At 40.6% G+C, this 12807-nt stretch overlaps 1 protein-coding gene across 1 annotated transcript in view; it reads right to left on the bottom strand.

Moving 5' to 3' along the window:
- LOC139753068 (protein odr-4 homolog) overlaps positions 1-8626 on the bottom strand; it is a 31863-nt gene extending 23237 nt beyond the window's left edge. Inside the window, exons 1-2 of the mRNA XM_071669569.1 lie at positions 8468-8626; positions 3279-3458 (exon numbers count right to left, since the gene is read on the bottom strand). Of these exons, the coding sequence (XP_071525670.1) occupies positions 3279-3458; positions 8468-8626 (339 nt within the window). The remainder of the gene's footprint in view (positions 1-3278; positions 3459-8467) is intronic.
- Positions 8627-12807: the final 4181 nt, after the last annotated feature.

Genomic DNA, 12807 nt, shown 5'->3' with positions numbered 1-12807 from the left:
ATGGGTGTTAGGTGTGTATAAAAGTAGGAAGAGAGGAGAGTGAACGGTTTCAAAAGAAGGTTGGTCGGTGGCACGGGTGTGAGACGTCACCACGGTTGTTTAATTTGTTTATGGATGGGTAGTGAGAGAGGTAAATGCAAGACTCTTGGAGAGAGGCAATTATGCAGTCTCTGAAGGAATGAGAGGGCCTGGGAAGTGATTCAGTTGTTATTTGCAGGCCTTCTAATTTCTTAGAAACAGACTTAGCTATATCCATAACGTAAGGTTTCTGTGACAAGTTAGATGTTACAGTAATACCTAGCATCTTCATTACTAATGTCAATTCTATAACATATGTGGTGAAAAGTAACAATACAGGATGTACTATGCAAATACTGAACATAAGATAAAGAAGGGAAGACATATACACTGTTACAACCTATCTTAAAAGCAGTTAAGAACAGTGGTGGAGAGAGATCAAATGAACGAGTCAAGGAAGAAAGTTGTTTGTGCCACCACTGCCACCAGCAGCACCACCACTACTTTCCCCTCCAACTTCACTCATGCGACAGGCCAGTCCTTGTACAGATGATTACTGTATCATTTTAGTTAACTACAGATGTGGTGTATTCAGTATTGGTAGAAAACATAACATCAAGTTCATTCAACATACAATGGAGAGTTTCCAGGAAAAACTGTTATATATCTAATTACTTTTCTGTTGCATTTGTAAAGAATGAGAATATTAAGTCTTACAATAAATTAATACATACTGCTCAAAATGTGATACAGTCGATGATGCCCCACATGAACCCTCCTAGGGAGTGAGGTGCCTTGTGTCTGGGGATCAAGGGAAGGTACAAGATAGTGGACCCTCCAACACTATTCAAACAGTCATCAACCTTTTTGTGCTAAAGATTACTGTCTCATTTCATATCAACTACAGATGTGGTGTATTCAGCATCAGTAGAAAACATGGTTATCAAAATTCATTCATAATCAATGGAGGTTTCCAGAAATGACTATTTAGATTTTTCCATTACATTTTGGTCTTTCTTACTGAAAGAGAATTACAATCTTTACAGTATATTAATACATTTTACCCAAAATGTGGTACAACTGATGACATTTCCCATGAACATCTCCCACACAGTCAGGTACCTTGTGCCTGGAGAGTGAGGATGGGTGAAAGGATATGATGGTGAACCTCTAATGCTTGGCCCTGACACTACTACCAACCCCAAATTTCACCCACAGAATTAAATGTTTGTTTACTTGTATGTCTGTTTACTATACTACCACACTTCCTGCCAGCAAAATCTACATCCTTGGTGTATTGCCTACATTTCTGAAGTGCTTGTGTAACATAATCATAAAACTACTGTGCTGTAAAAGATAAGACTTAAAGAAACATTTTAGTTGTTGAGAAATCAACAAAATTTATTATGGGAGTCCCTGAAATTCCAGGAACCTAAACCTATTTTTCCAGTAATTCATTAGTATTAATACTGTAATTGCAGCTTTGGTATTCATGGCATTTTCCTAGAATATAACTCCAACAGAGTGAGTGCTCAAATTAAAGAGGTATAAGTTTGTTGAGTATTCCTGGTAAATTATATGGGAGGGTATTGATTGAGAGGGTGAAGGCATGTACAGAGCATCAGATTGGGGAAGAGCAGTGCGGTTTCAGAAGTGGTAGAGGATGTGTGGATCAGGTGTTTGCTTTGAAGAATGTATGTGAGAAATACTTAGAAAAGCAAATGGATTTGTATGTAGCATTTATGGATCTGGAGAAGGCATATGATAGAGTTGATAGAGATGCTCTGTGGAAGGTATTAAGAATATATGGTGTGGGAGGCAAGTTGTTAGAAGCAGTGAAAAGTTTTTATCGAGGATGTAAGGCATGTGTACGTGTAGGAAGAGAGGAAAGTGATTGGTTCTCAGTGAATGTAGGTTTGCGGCAGGGGTGTGTGATGTCTCCATGGTTGTTTAATTTGTTTATGGATGGGGTTGTTAGGGAGGTAAATGCAAGAGTCCTGGAAAGAGGGGCAAGTATGAAGTCTGTTGGGGATGAGAGAGCTTGGGAAGTGAGTCAGTTGTTGTTCGCTGATGATACAGCGCTGGTGGCTGATTCATGTGAGAAACTGCAGAAGCTGGTGACTGAGTTTGGTAAAGTGTGTGGAAGAAGAAAGTTAAGAGTAAATGTGAATAAGAGCAAGGTTATTAGGTACAGTAGGGGTGAGGGTCAAGTTAATTGGGAGGTGAGTTTGAATGGAGAAAAACTGGAGGAAGTGAAGTGTTTTAGATATCAGGGAGTGGATCTGTCAGCGGATGGAACCATGGAAGCGGAAGTGGATCATAGGGTGGGGGAGGGGACGAAAATTTTGGGAGCCTTGAAAAATGTGTGGAAGTCGAGAACATTATCTCGGAAAGCAAAAATGGGTATGTTTGAAGGAATAGTGGTTCCAACAATGTTGTATGGTTGCGAGGCGTGGGCTATGGATAGAGATGTGCGCAGGAGGATGGATGTGCTGGAAATGAGATGTTTGAGGAAAATGTGTGGTGTGAGGTGGTTTGATCGAGTAAGTAACGTAAGGGTAAGAGAGATGTGTGGAAATAAAAAGAGCGTGGTTGAGATAGCAGAAGAGGGTGTTTTGAAATGGTTTGGGCACATGGAGAGAATGAGTGAGGAAAGATTGACCAAGAGGATATATGTGTCGGAGGTGGAGGGAACGAGGAGAAGAGGGAGACCAAATTGGAGGTGGAAAGATGGAGTGAAAAAGATTTTGTGTGATCGGGGCCTGAACATGCAGGAGGGTGAAAGGAGGGCAAGGAATAGAGTGAATTGGAGCGATGTGGTATACAGGGGTTGACGTGCTGTCAGTGGATTGAATCAAGGCATGTGAAGCGTCTGGGGTAAACCATGGAAAGCTGTGTAGGTATGTATATTTGCGTGTGTGGACATGTGTATGTACATGTGTATGGGGGGGGGTTGGGCCATTTCTTTCGTCTGTTTCCTTGCGCTACCTCGCAAATGCGGGAGACAGCGACAAAGTATAAAAAAAAAAAAAAAAAAAAAAAAAAAAAAAAATAACTCCAACAAATAGTGAGGAATAAAAGTATTCAACTAGTCTGTTTTACACAACTATCAACCCTACACTTGTAATAAATTCCATTAATGAAAAAAGAATCAACCATAAATGAGTAAAATTGTAAGATTTTAAAACTGCATTAGACCAAAATCTTCAGCATCTGTAACCAACACATAAAGCTACAAAAATGTAATGTAATCTACTCACTTGCCTAGTGTGTTGAGATATAGTGGCATCTACAACCTTAGGGATGGAGTCAGGATGTTTTGGCTTTGTCTGCTCTGATTTGGTGCTTGGCAGAGCCTCTTCATCTTCAGAACTCAAATCTCCTTCATCTGGAATTGGCGTTGGGGCCAAGTGGATGATGAAGTCACGTTCTTTAGCACTCTGGAAGAGTAATTATGCTTTCAACACAGAATATATTAGTACTGCAATAAGGAGGTATAAAGTTATCCTTCACAAACTATCAATCTTCTTATCTGAAAATGTCATTATCTATTTGGAAGTGTTTGTCTACACATATAAGAGTGTAGAGTACCATAAGCCATGAGAGCTATCTCAGAGACCTTTGGGGGTTAACCCTCTATTTCACTTGGATGTATATGCCTCTCATTCTTCAAAAATCATTTGTTCAATAGTTTATAGCATGCCTAAACCTAACCTATAACCAATCAACAACCCCAAAACATAAGATATTATCATTCCTAAGGTTGTTAGTTGAGAGACCTCTAATCAGATAACAGATGTCAACTGGTGGTCACTGTCAGTTGGAGAAAGGTTTTTCAAAAGAGACAAGAAAGAAGGGCCGGAAACACAACTGCAAAAATGCTTGCAGGACAATGCTCCTGAGTGAAAGAGGTTTTCATAAAGGTTGTATCTCTCTAATCTGGGACTCTGTTATATGGAAACTCCCATGGTCCAGCACATTTTGAATCTGCCACTAAGGCAGCGTTAAGGTGCCAAAATCCATCAACACTGCAGCCAAGCTAATTATGTCCTGTTAATTTCTTATAGCCCTAAAACAAGTACATAATGCTGATGAATCTGCAATGTACTGGCGTTGTATGCCATGAAAAACCCTTTCCCAAGATAATAAGGAGTCTCCATCTGGGGGTAAGGATTCCAAAGATAGGATACAAATTCTTGGCTACAGAAATGCTGCGAGAACACATAAAACCGAGCTGACGGTAATTGGTAAGACTGTTCACCCGAGGGCCTTTAAAGGGGTCAGTTTCTGATTTGCGGCACTTTCCGTGGTCCGGTAACAGCCAGGTCCCAAGGTTGCCAGATTAAAGAGGTGCAATCTGTGCTTCAAAACATATTTTTCTCCACTCAGTTTGTTCCACAAGCCATGAAAGCATAAGGAGGGTTGGAGAAACCTTCATAGAAAGGCCATTTATAGCAAGAATACTAACTTATGAGTAATTTTTTTACACTAGGGTCCTTCTGGTCTGACGGTAGCAACCCCAAGGCACACCATAAAAATCCTTCACACATACAATAAAATATCATAGACATACATCTCACAGTAAAAACCAAAGATCTCCCTGATGAACTTCACCAGGCAAAGAATCTCATAGGCCAACAAAGGAGGCTAACTTCCCAGACTTATGGTTTCTGTCATGTTGGTACAGGCTAAAAAGGCTCACAATAATGCGTCACTTAGTCCCAAGCAGAAATATCTCCTACTGTGTAAGGCTTTTGAATTTCTGGCTATCAAAGGGTGTTCCCCTCAATATCTCTAGTAATTTTCACAGGCTATAAGAAGCAGATCTTATGCAAAGATACTTCACTGTAACTCACTACTTTTCTCTTAAACCATGGGCTATCAAGACTAGTTTCATAATGAACCACAAAAATGCAACAGAAAACTGAATATAAGTTGGCAAGCATAATTTGGAGTACAGGTTGAGCATCCCTAATCTGAAAATCTGAAATCTGGAATGTTAAAAAATCCAAAACTTTTTGACTAGCAATGAGACCAAACAAGTGGAAAGTTCCACACCTAAACACAATGTTTTTCCACTGTATCAATGGTATTTTATATCTTTTACTATTAAGTACTTATGAGTGACTCAGTGTAAGAAAACGACTGCTTATCAGCAGCATATAAATTCAAAGTCAGGAATGAAGGTGATGCCAAACAACCACAGATTGTACACATGGGTGGCTGAGGTTGACACCTTAGCTTTCTGATGGTTCAGTGTTACACAAACTTTGTTTCATGTGCAAAATTATTAAAAACATTGCATAAATTACCTTCAAGCTATATGTATAAGGTGTATATAAAACATAAATGGATTTTGTGTTTAGACTTCAGTCTCAACCCTAAGAAATCTCATCATGCATATACAACTATTCCAAAATTCAATAAATCTAAAATCCTAAACATTTCTGCTCTGAGGCATCTCAGATATGGGATATTCAACCTGTATATTTCATTCTACAGTGACAGTGGTGAGAGTTACATCATCGGAAAATGGGAGGATAACTAATGCAACTATTTGTGAGACACATGTAAAATATCAACAGTATCTAGGAAAATATCACATGAACTCAGCAGGAAAAATGCATCTTATTTCTGACATTACAGGTTCACCACCGATTTTCTGGTACTCTTGGTTCCAAAGCCTTACCGGATTAACCATTTTGCCAGACCAACCGCAATAATAATTCATCAACACATCTCTAACCCACTAATTATACATCTCCCATGTGTCTATAGCATACCTTGGACTGCTAGAAATCTAAATTAAACAAATATTAAATGTTTCAGCACCCTAAGATGGTAAGTCTGTCCTTAGATTGTTTGAATCCTGTGGGGTCTTCTTCGTTTTCTGTTGTTAGTGTTTTCCTAGGTGTGCATTACCAGAATAATGCAGTTTCATCTGCATTATACACATGCTCAGGACTGAGGTGCTCGTCAGCTACGAGTTTCGCAAATTCGTCCATATACTAGGCAGCTCCTTTGTGGTTAGCAGACTGCTTTCTCCACACACTTTATTCATGGACATTCCATGACGCTTCTCTGTTCTCTTACCATCTTTCACAGCTTTTCTAATCGTCATTTGCTTCTTGGGATTGCTGTCTGCAAAGAATTTCAATATTTTCACCCTTTGCTTCTTTATATCATAAACAGTTGATGAACTGATACTGTAGATGTCACACAGCTTACGCACCGAAACACCACGGTCCATTTTCTTTTAACAGTTCTACTTTATCTTGGATCGATATGGACTGGTGTTTACGTTTGACACCACGATGAACACTCTCATATGTCTTAGAAGCCATAGCTAGGGTTAAGTTTAAGCAAAATAAGCTAAGAATCTCACAGAATTGAGGTATCACCACCGACAAGTGCAGTGCAAAGAATGTAAATAAGCGCACCCTACAATCAACGTCATCTGTGACCACCCAGTAAACTAGTCTGGTGGTAGCGGCAATTTCAAGTTCCCTCACAAAATTTTGTCTGTACTAAAGGAGGTGCTGAACCATCAGTTGCCAGAAATTCAGTGATGTATCTGTACTTGAAAACTGAATTTTTGTTATGGCTGCCATCTGCAAGCTTTCTTGTAAATTCTAAAGACACAAATGGATTCCACTGCATAACTGAATGTGTGATGCAACACAACAGGAATCAGTACAGATTTCCCTTACCAACCAATGGTTCACATTCCTGTGACCACACAGTGGTTGAACAGGTACAAGGCCTTTGAAAATGGGGGTTTGGGGAAATGCCTATTGAGATACATACATGTCTTATTATGAACACCTCAAGGTTAAAAATAAGCATGATATTCTTCAAATAACAGCATGCTCGTTCTATACATGTATGAAGAAGTGATGCACAAAACTGTAATAATATGATGGCTGTGTTGCTCCCACAAAGCAGCCAGCCTGCTATGCTCCATGAAAGGATATCTCCACACTCATCCACACAACACCGCCTGATTATGAGGTAAGTTTTGCCTGCTGTAACAAATTCAATGAGGTTTCAATAGTTCTGTTGAATTACCTTAACCCTTAAATATTGGATAACTAAAAATTAAATTGCTCAAGACATGGATGAAAAAAGTACTCAAATTTTCCATTTCCCATTATAGAATGAAAGAAATACATGTTACAGAAAAACCTACACTACTTATATGTTCACAGCATAGAGCTAAAGTTAATGCATAGAGCCTCTGGTGAGAGGTGGCAAGGAAAGGGCAGAGGAAAAGTGGGGAGGGAGAGCTTGGATGCGAATTCAATAAAGACTTTTATTAAGGTTTATGAAGGAATAGTTTATGAAGGAAATAATCCAAAGGTAAAACATAATCTTTCAGGTGGAGGCAGTGTGGGAAGGGGTTGAACTTTATGACCCAGATTCACTGAATGAAACTGTTACTATTTATTGTTATTACACATATATCCTGCATTATATCACTTCCATCTCAGAATCCATGCTCGGTGAAAACTGATCCACAACAGAAGCAAACAAAACATCCCACTTTCACACACAGCATGGCTTCAGACCCAAACACAACCACCCTCCTGCACAGTACTAATGGCAATAAACATTAAAAAATCATTTGACAATGTCTCATAACACATTCTCACATACTCTTCATGATACTGACAAAAAGTTGTTGGCCTATCTCATAGCTGGCTACCATGCCAGTCACCCACAATGGCTTCATCTCTAAAACACTTGAACTCTGCAACAAAGTTCACAAGGAGCAGGTTTTTCTCTCTCTTTAACCTCTTCCTATGCAACCAGAAAGGAATGTCTGTATCTCCACAGATGTTTTCAATCATTCTTTAAACCAAAGATGCCCTTCCAGTCACTTTCAGTGAAGAGCCTTTCCCACTCCACTAAACACCAATCACTTTAGGCATCACATGACACAAAAATGCACTCATTTTCCATACCCATAACAACACAAAAGCAATACACAAAATAAATGCCCTCACTAAATGGCACCAGATTGGAACAAGAAAATGAATCCTTTAACATCTATAAAAACAATTCATCCACTCCACTTTAAACTATGAATCACCTGCTTGGTCTTCCATACAAAGTAGAGCACTCAGAGCAATCACTGGCTGTCTGCCAACCACAAGCACTAAACATCTTCACAATGAAGCAAAGACCCCCCAATACAGTCCCACCAAAACATGCTTGGCAATCAAGTCCATGCAACAGCACTAGACCCCTCCAATGTAAACTACTTTATAACTAACCACCAATCCCCAAGGAGAAATAAAAAAGATTACCCCCTGCCTCACATTTCAGTAACCTCTACTCACAGATCACCAACCACCAACAAATATAAAACTAAAAAATACATGTGTACATACTAAATAACCCAACAAGCATTAAACAGCCAACCACCTGACTCAATCTTAAACCAAACCCATCCATACAAGCCAACAGTGTGGCTGTCTGAAGCATGACAGTAGGTAACAGGTGGTGACCTGTCAGTCCAGAACTGAAATCCACCATAAAGCTTTTTAATGGCAACAACTTTAACGTACACTACTGAATCTGGAATTGCTACATCTGCTGGCACCATACTTGCCTTCCTATGAATCCTCTTTAAGGGAAATAACATACACCTATCAGAAACCATACTCCCTAGACAAATCAAAATCAAACTCTCCCACTTATGTTCTGGACACCAACCATCTCTACAAACACTATTTCAACATATCAGAAGACCCTTCATGCCCCTGATGCAACTACCATGAAGAGGACACTAAGCACTTACTATTCAATTGCCCACACTCTGCACATTGGCACACACCATCATAACACTTTATGGCCTGTGGTCATGACCAGTAGACTTGGCCAGCTTCCCGAGTGCTACAAGAGCCTCAGAAGTATAAAAATGATTCCCAGTACAAGAAGTACTTAAGTGAGTTAATACGTTGATTAGTAATGAGAATATAAGGTATATAAGGTATGTTTGAAGGAATAGTGGTTCCAATAATGTTATATGGTTGTGAGGCATGGGATATATATTGGGTTGTGTGGAGGAGGGTGGATGTGTTGGAAATGAAATGTTTGAGGACAATATGCGGTGTGAGATGGTTTGATCAAGTAAGTAATGTAAGGGTAAGAGAGATGTTTGGTAATAAAAAGAGAGTGGTTGAGAGAGCAGAAGAGGGTGTGTTGAAATAGTTTGGACAAATGGAGAGAATGAGTGAGGAAAGATTGACAAAGAGGATATATATGTTAGAGGTAGAGGGAAGATGGATGGAGGATGGAGTGAGAAAGATTTTGAGCAATCGGGGCCTGAACATACAGGAGGGTGAAAGGTGTGCAAGGAATAGAGTGAACTGGAACGATGTCGTGTACCAGGGTCAAGGTGCTGTCAATGGATTGAAGCAGGGCATGTGAAGCGTCTAGGGTAAACCATGGGAAAGTCTGTGGGGCCTAGATGTGGAAAGGGAGCTGTGGTTTTGGTGCATTACACATGACAGCTAGAGTGTGAGTGTGAATGAATGTGGCCTTTTTTGTCTTTTCCTGGCACTACCTCGCTGGAGTGGTGTGGCGGGTCGGCGACAGGAATGGATGAAGGTAGCAAGTATGAATATGTACATGTGTATGTATGTATAAGTCTGTGTATGTATATGTATGCATACACTGATATGTTATCCCTTGGGATAGGGGAGAAAGAATACTTCCCACACATTCCCTGCGTGTTGTAGAAGGCAACTAAAGGGGACAGGAGGGGGGCTAAAAACCCTCCCCTCATTGTATCTTAACTTTCTAAACGGGGAAACAGAAGGAGTCATACGGGGAGTGCTCATCCTTCTCGAAGGCTCAGACTGGGGTGCATAAATGTGTGTGGATGTAACCAAGATGAGAAAAAAGGAGAGATGGGTAGTATGTTTGAGGAAAGGAACCTCGATATTTTGGCTTTGAGCGAAATAAAGCTCAAGGGTGAAGAGGAAGAGTGGTTTGGGAGTGTCTTGGGAGTAAAGTCAGGGGTTGGTGAGAGGACAAGACCAAAGGAAGGAGTAGCACTACTCCTGAAACAGGAGTGGAGTTGTGGGAGTATGTGATACAATGTAAGAAAGTAAACTCTAGATTGATATGGGTAAAACTGAAAGTGGATGGAGAGAGATGGGTGATTATTGGTGCCTATGCACCTGGGCATAAGAAGAAAGATCATGAGAGGCAAGTGTTTTGGGAGCAGCTGATTGAGTGTGTTAACACTTTGATCACGAGACCGGGTTATAGTGATGGGTGACTTGAATGCAAAGGTGAGTAATGTGGCAGTTGAGGGTATAATTGGTGTACATGGGGTGTTCAGTGGTGTAAATGGAAATGGTGAAGAGCTTGTAGATTTGTGCGCTGAAAAAGGACTGGTGATTGGGAAAACCTGGTTTAAAAAGAGAAATATACTTAAGTATACACATGTAAGTAGGAGAGATGGCCAGAGAGCATTATTGGATTACGTGTTAATTGATAGGCGCGTGAAAGAGAGATGTTTGGATGTTAATGTGCTGAAAGGGGCAACTGGAGGGATGTCTGATCATTATCTGGTGAAGGTGAAGATATGTAAAGGTTTTCAGAAAAGATGAGAGAATGTTGGGGTGAAGAGAGAGGGGAGAGTAAGTGAGCTTGGAAAGGAGACTTGTGAGAGGAAGTACCAACAGAGATTGAGTGCAGAATGGAAAAAAGTGAGAGCAAATGACATAAGGGGACTGGGGGAGGAATGGGATGTATTTAGGGAAGCAGTGATGGCTTGCGCAAAAGATGCCTTTGGTATGAGAAGCGTGGGAAGTGGGCAGATTAAAAAGGGTTGTGAGTAGTGAGATGAAGTAAAATTATCAGTGAAAGAGAAGAGAGAGGCATTTGGACGGCTTTTCCAGGGAAATAGTGCAAATGACTGGGAGATGTAAAAAAGAGAGGCAGGAAGTCAAGAGAAAGGGGCAAGAAGTAAAAAAAAAAAAGAGGACAAATGAGAGTTGGGGTGAGAAAGTATCATTCAATTTTAGGGAGAATAAAAAGATGTTTTGCAAGGAGGTAAATAAAGTGCGTAAGACAAGGGAACAAATAGGAACATCAGTGAAGGGGGCAAATGGGGAGGTGATAGCGAGTAGCGGTAATGTGAGAAGGAGATGGAGTGAGTATTTTGAAGGTTTGTTGAATGTGTTTGATGATAGAGTGGCAGATATAGGGTGTTTTGGTCAAGGTGGTGTGCAAAGTGAGAGGGTTAGGGAGAATGATTTGATAAACAGAGAAGAGGTAGTAAAAGATTTATGGAAGATGAAACCGGCAAGGCAGTGGGTTTGGATGGTATTGCAGTGAAATTTATTAAAAAAGGGGGTGACTGTATTGTTGACCGGTTGTTAAGACGATTTAATGTATGTATGACTCAAGGTGAGCTGCCTGGGGATTGGCGGAATGCTTGCATAGTGCCATTGTACAAAGGCAAAGGGGATAAAAGTGAGTGCTCAAATTACAGAGGTATACGCTTGTTGAGTATTCCTGGAAAATTATATGGGAGGGTATTGATTGAGAGGGTGAAGGCATGTACAGAGCATCAGATTGGGGAAGAGCAGTGTGGTTTCAGAAGTGGTAGAGGATGTGTGGATCAAGTGTTTGCTTTGAAGAATGTATGTGAGAAATACTTAGAAAAGCAAATGGATTTGTATGTAGCATTTATAGATCTGGAGAGGGCATATGATAGACTTGATAGAGATGCTCTGTGGAAGGTATTAAGAATATATGGTGTGGGAGGCAAGTTGTTAGAAGCAGTGAAAAGTTTTCATCGAGGATGTAAGGCATGTGTGTATGCGTAGAAAGAGAGGAAAGTGATTGGTTCTCAGTGAATGTTGGTTTGCGGCAGGGGTGTGTGATGTCTCCCTGATTGTTTAATTTGTTTATGGATGGGGTTGTTTGGAACGTGAATGCAAGAGTTTTGGAAAGAGGGGCAAGTATGCAGTCTGTTGTGGATGAGAGAGCTTGGGAAGTGAGCCAGTTGTTCGCTGATGATACAGAGCTGGTGGCTGATTCGGATGAGAAACTGTGGAAGCTGGTGACTGAGTTTGGTAAAGTGTGCGAAAGAAGAAAGATGAGAGTAAATGTGAATAAGAGCAAGGTTATTAGGTACAGTAGGGTTGAGGGACAAGTCAATTGGGAGGTAAGTGTGAATGGAGAAAAACGGGAGGAAGTGAAGTGTTTTAGATATCTGGGAGTGGATTTGGCAGTGGATGGAACCATGGAAGCAGAAGTAAATCATAGGGTGGGGGAGGAGGCGAAAGTTCTGGGAGCATTGAAGAATGTGTGGAAGTTGAGAACGTTATCTTGGAAAGCAAAAATGGGTGTGTTTGAAGGAATAGTGGTTCCAACAATGATATATGGTTGTGGGACGTGGGCTATAGACAGAATTGTGCGGAGGAGGGTGGATGTGCTGGAAATGAGATGTTTGAGGACAATATGTGGTGTGAGGTGGTTTGATCGAGTAAGTAATGAAAGAGTAAGAGAGATGTGTGGTGGTAAAAGACTGTGATTGAGAGAGCAGAAGAGAGAGACTTTTGGATGTTAATGTGCTGAAAGGGACAACTGGAGGGATGTCTGATCATTATCTTGTGGAGGCAAAGGTGAAGATTTGTAGAGGTGTTCAGAAAAGAAGAATGTTGGGGTGAAGAGAGTGTTGAGAGTAAGTGAACTTGGGAAGGAGACTTGTGTGAGGAAGTACCAGGAGAGACTGAATGCAGAATGGAAAAAGGTGAGAGCAAG

Source organism: Panulirus ornatus, chromosome 1, assembly GCF_036320965.1.
Source record: "Panulirus ornatus isolate Po-2019 chromosome 1, ASM3632096v1, whole genome shotgun sequence".
Classification (NCBI taxonomy): domain Eukaryota; kingdom Metazoa; phylum Arthropoda; class Malacostraca; order Decapoda; family Palinuridae; genus Panulirus; species Panulirus ornatus.
This window is presented reverse-complemented; position numbering and strand designations above follow the sequence as displayed.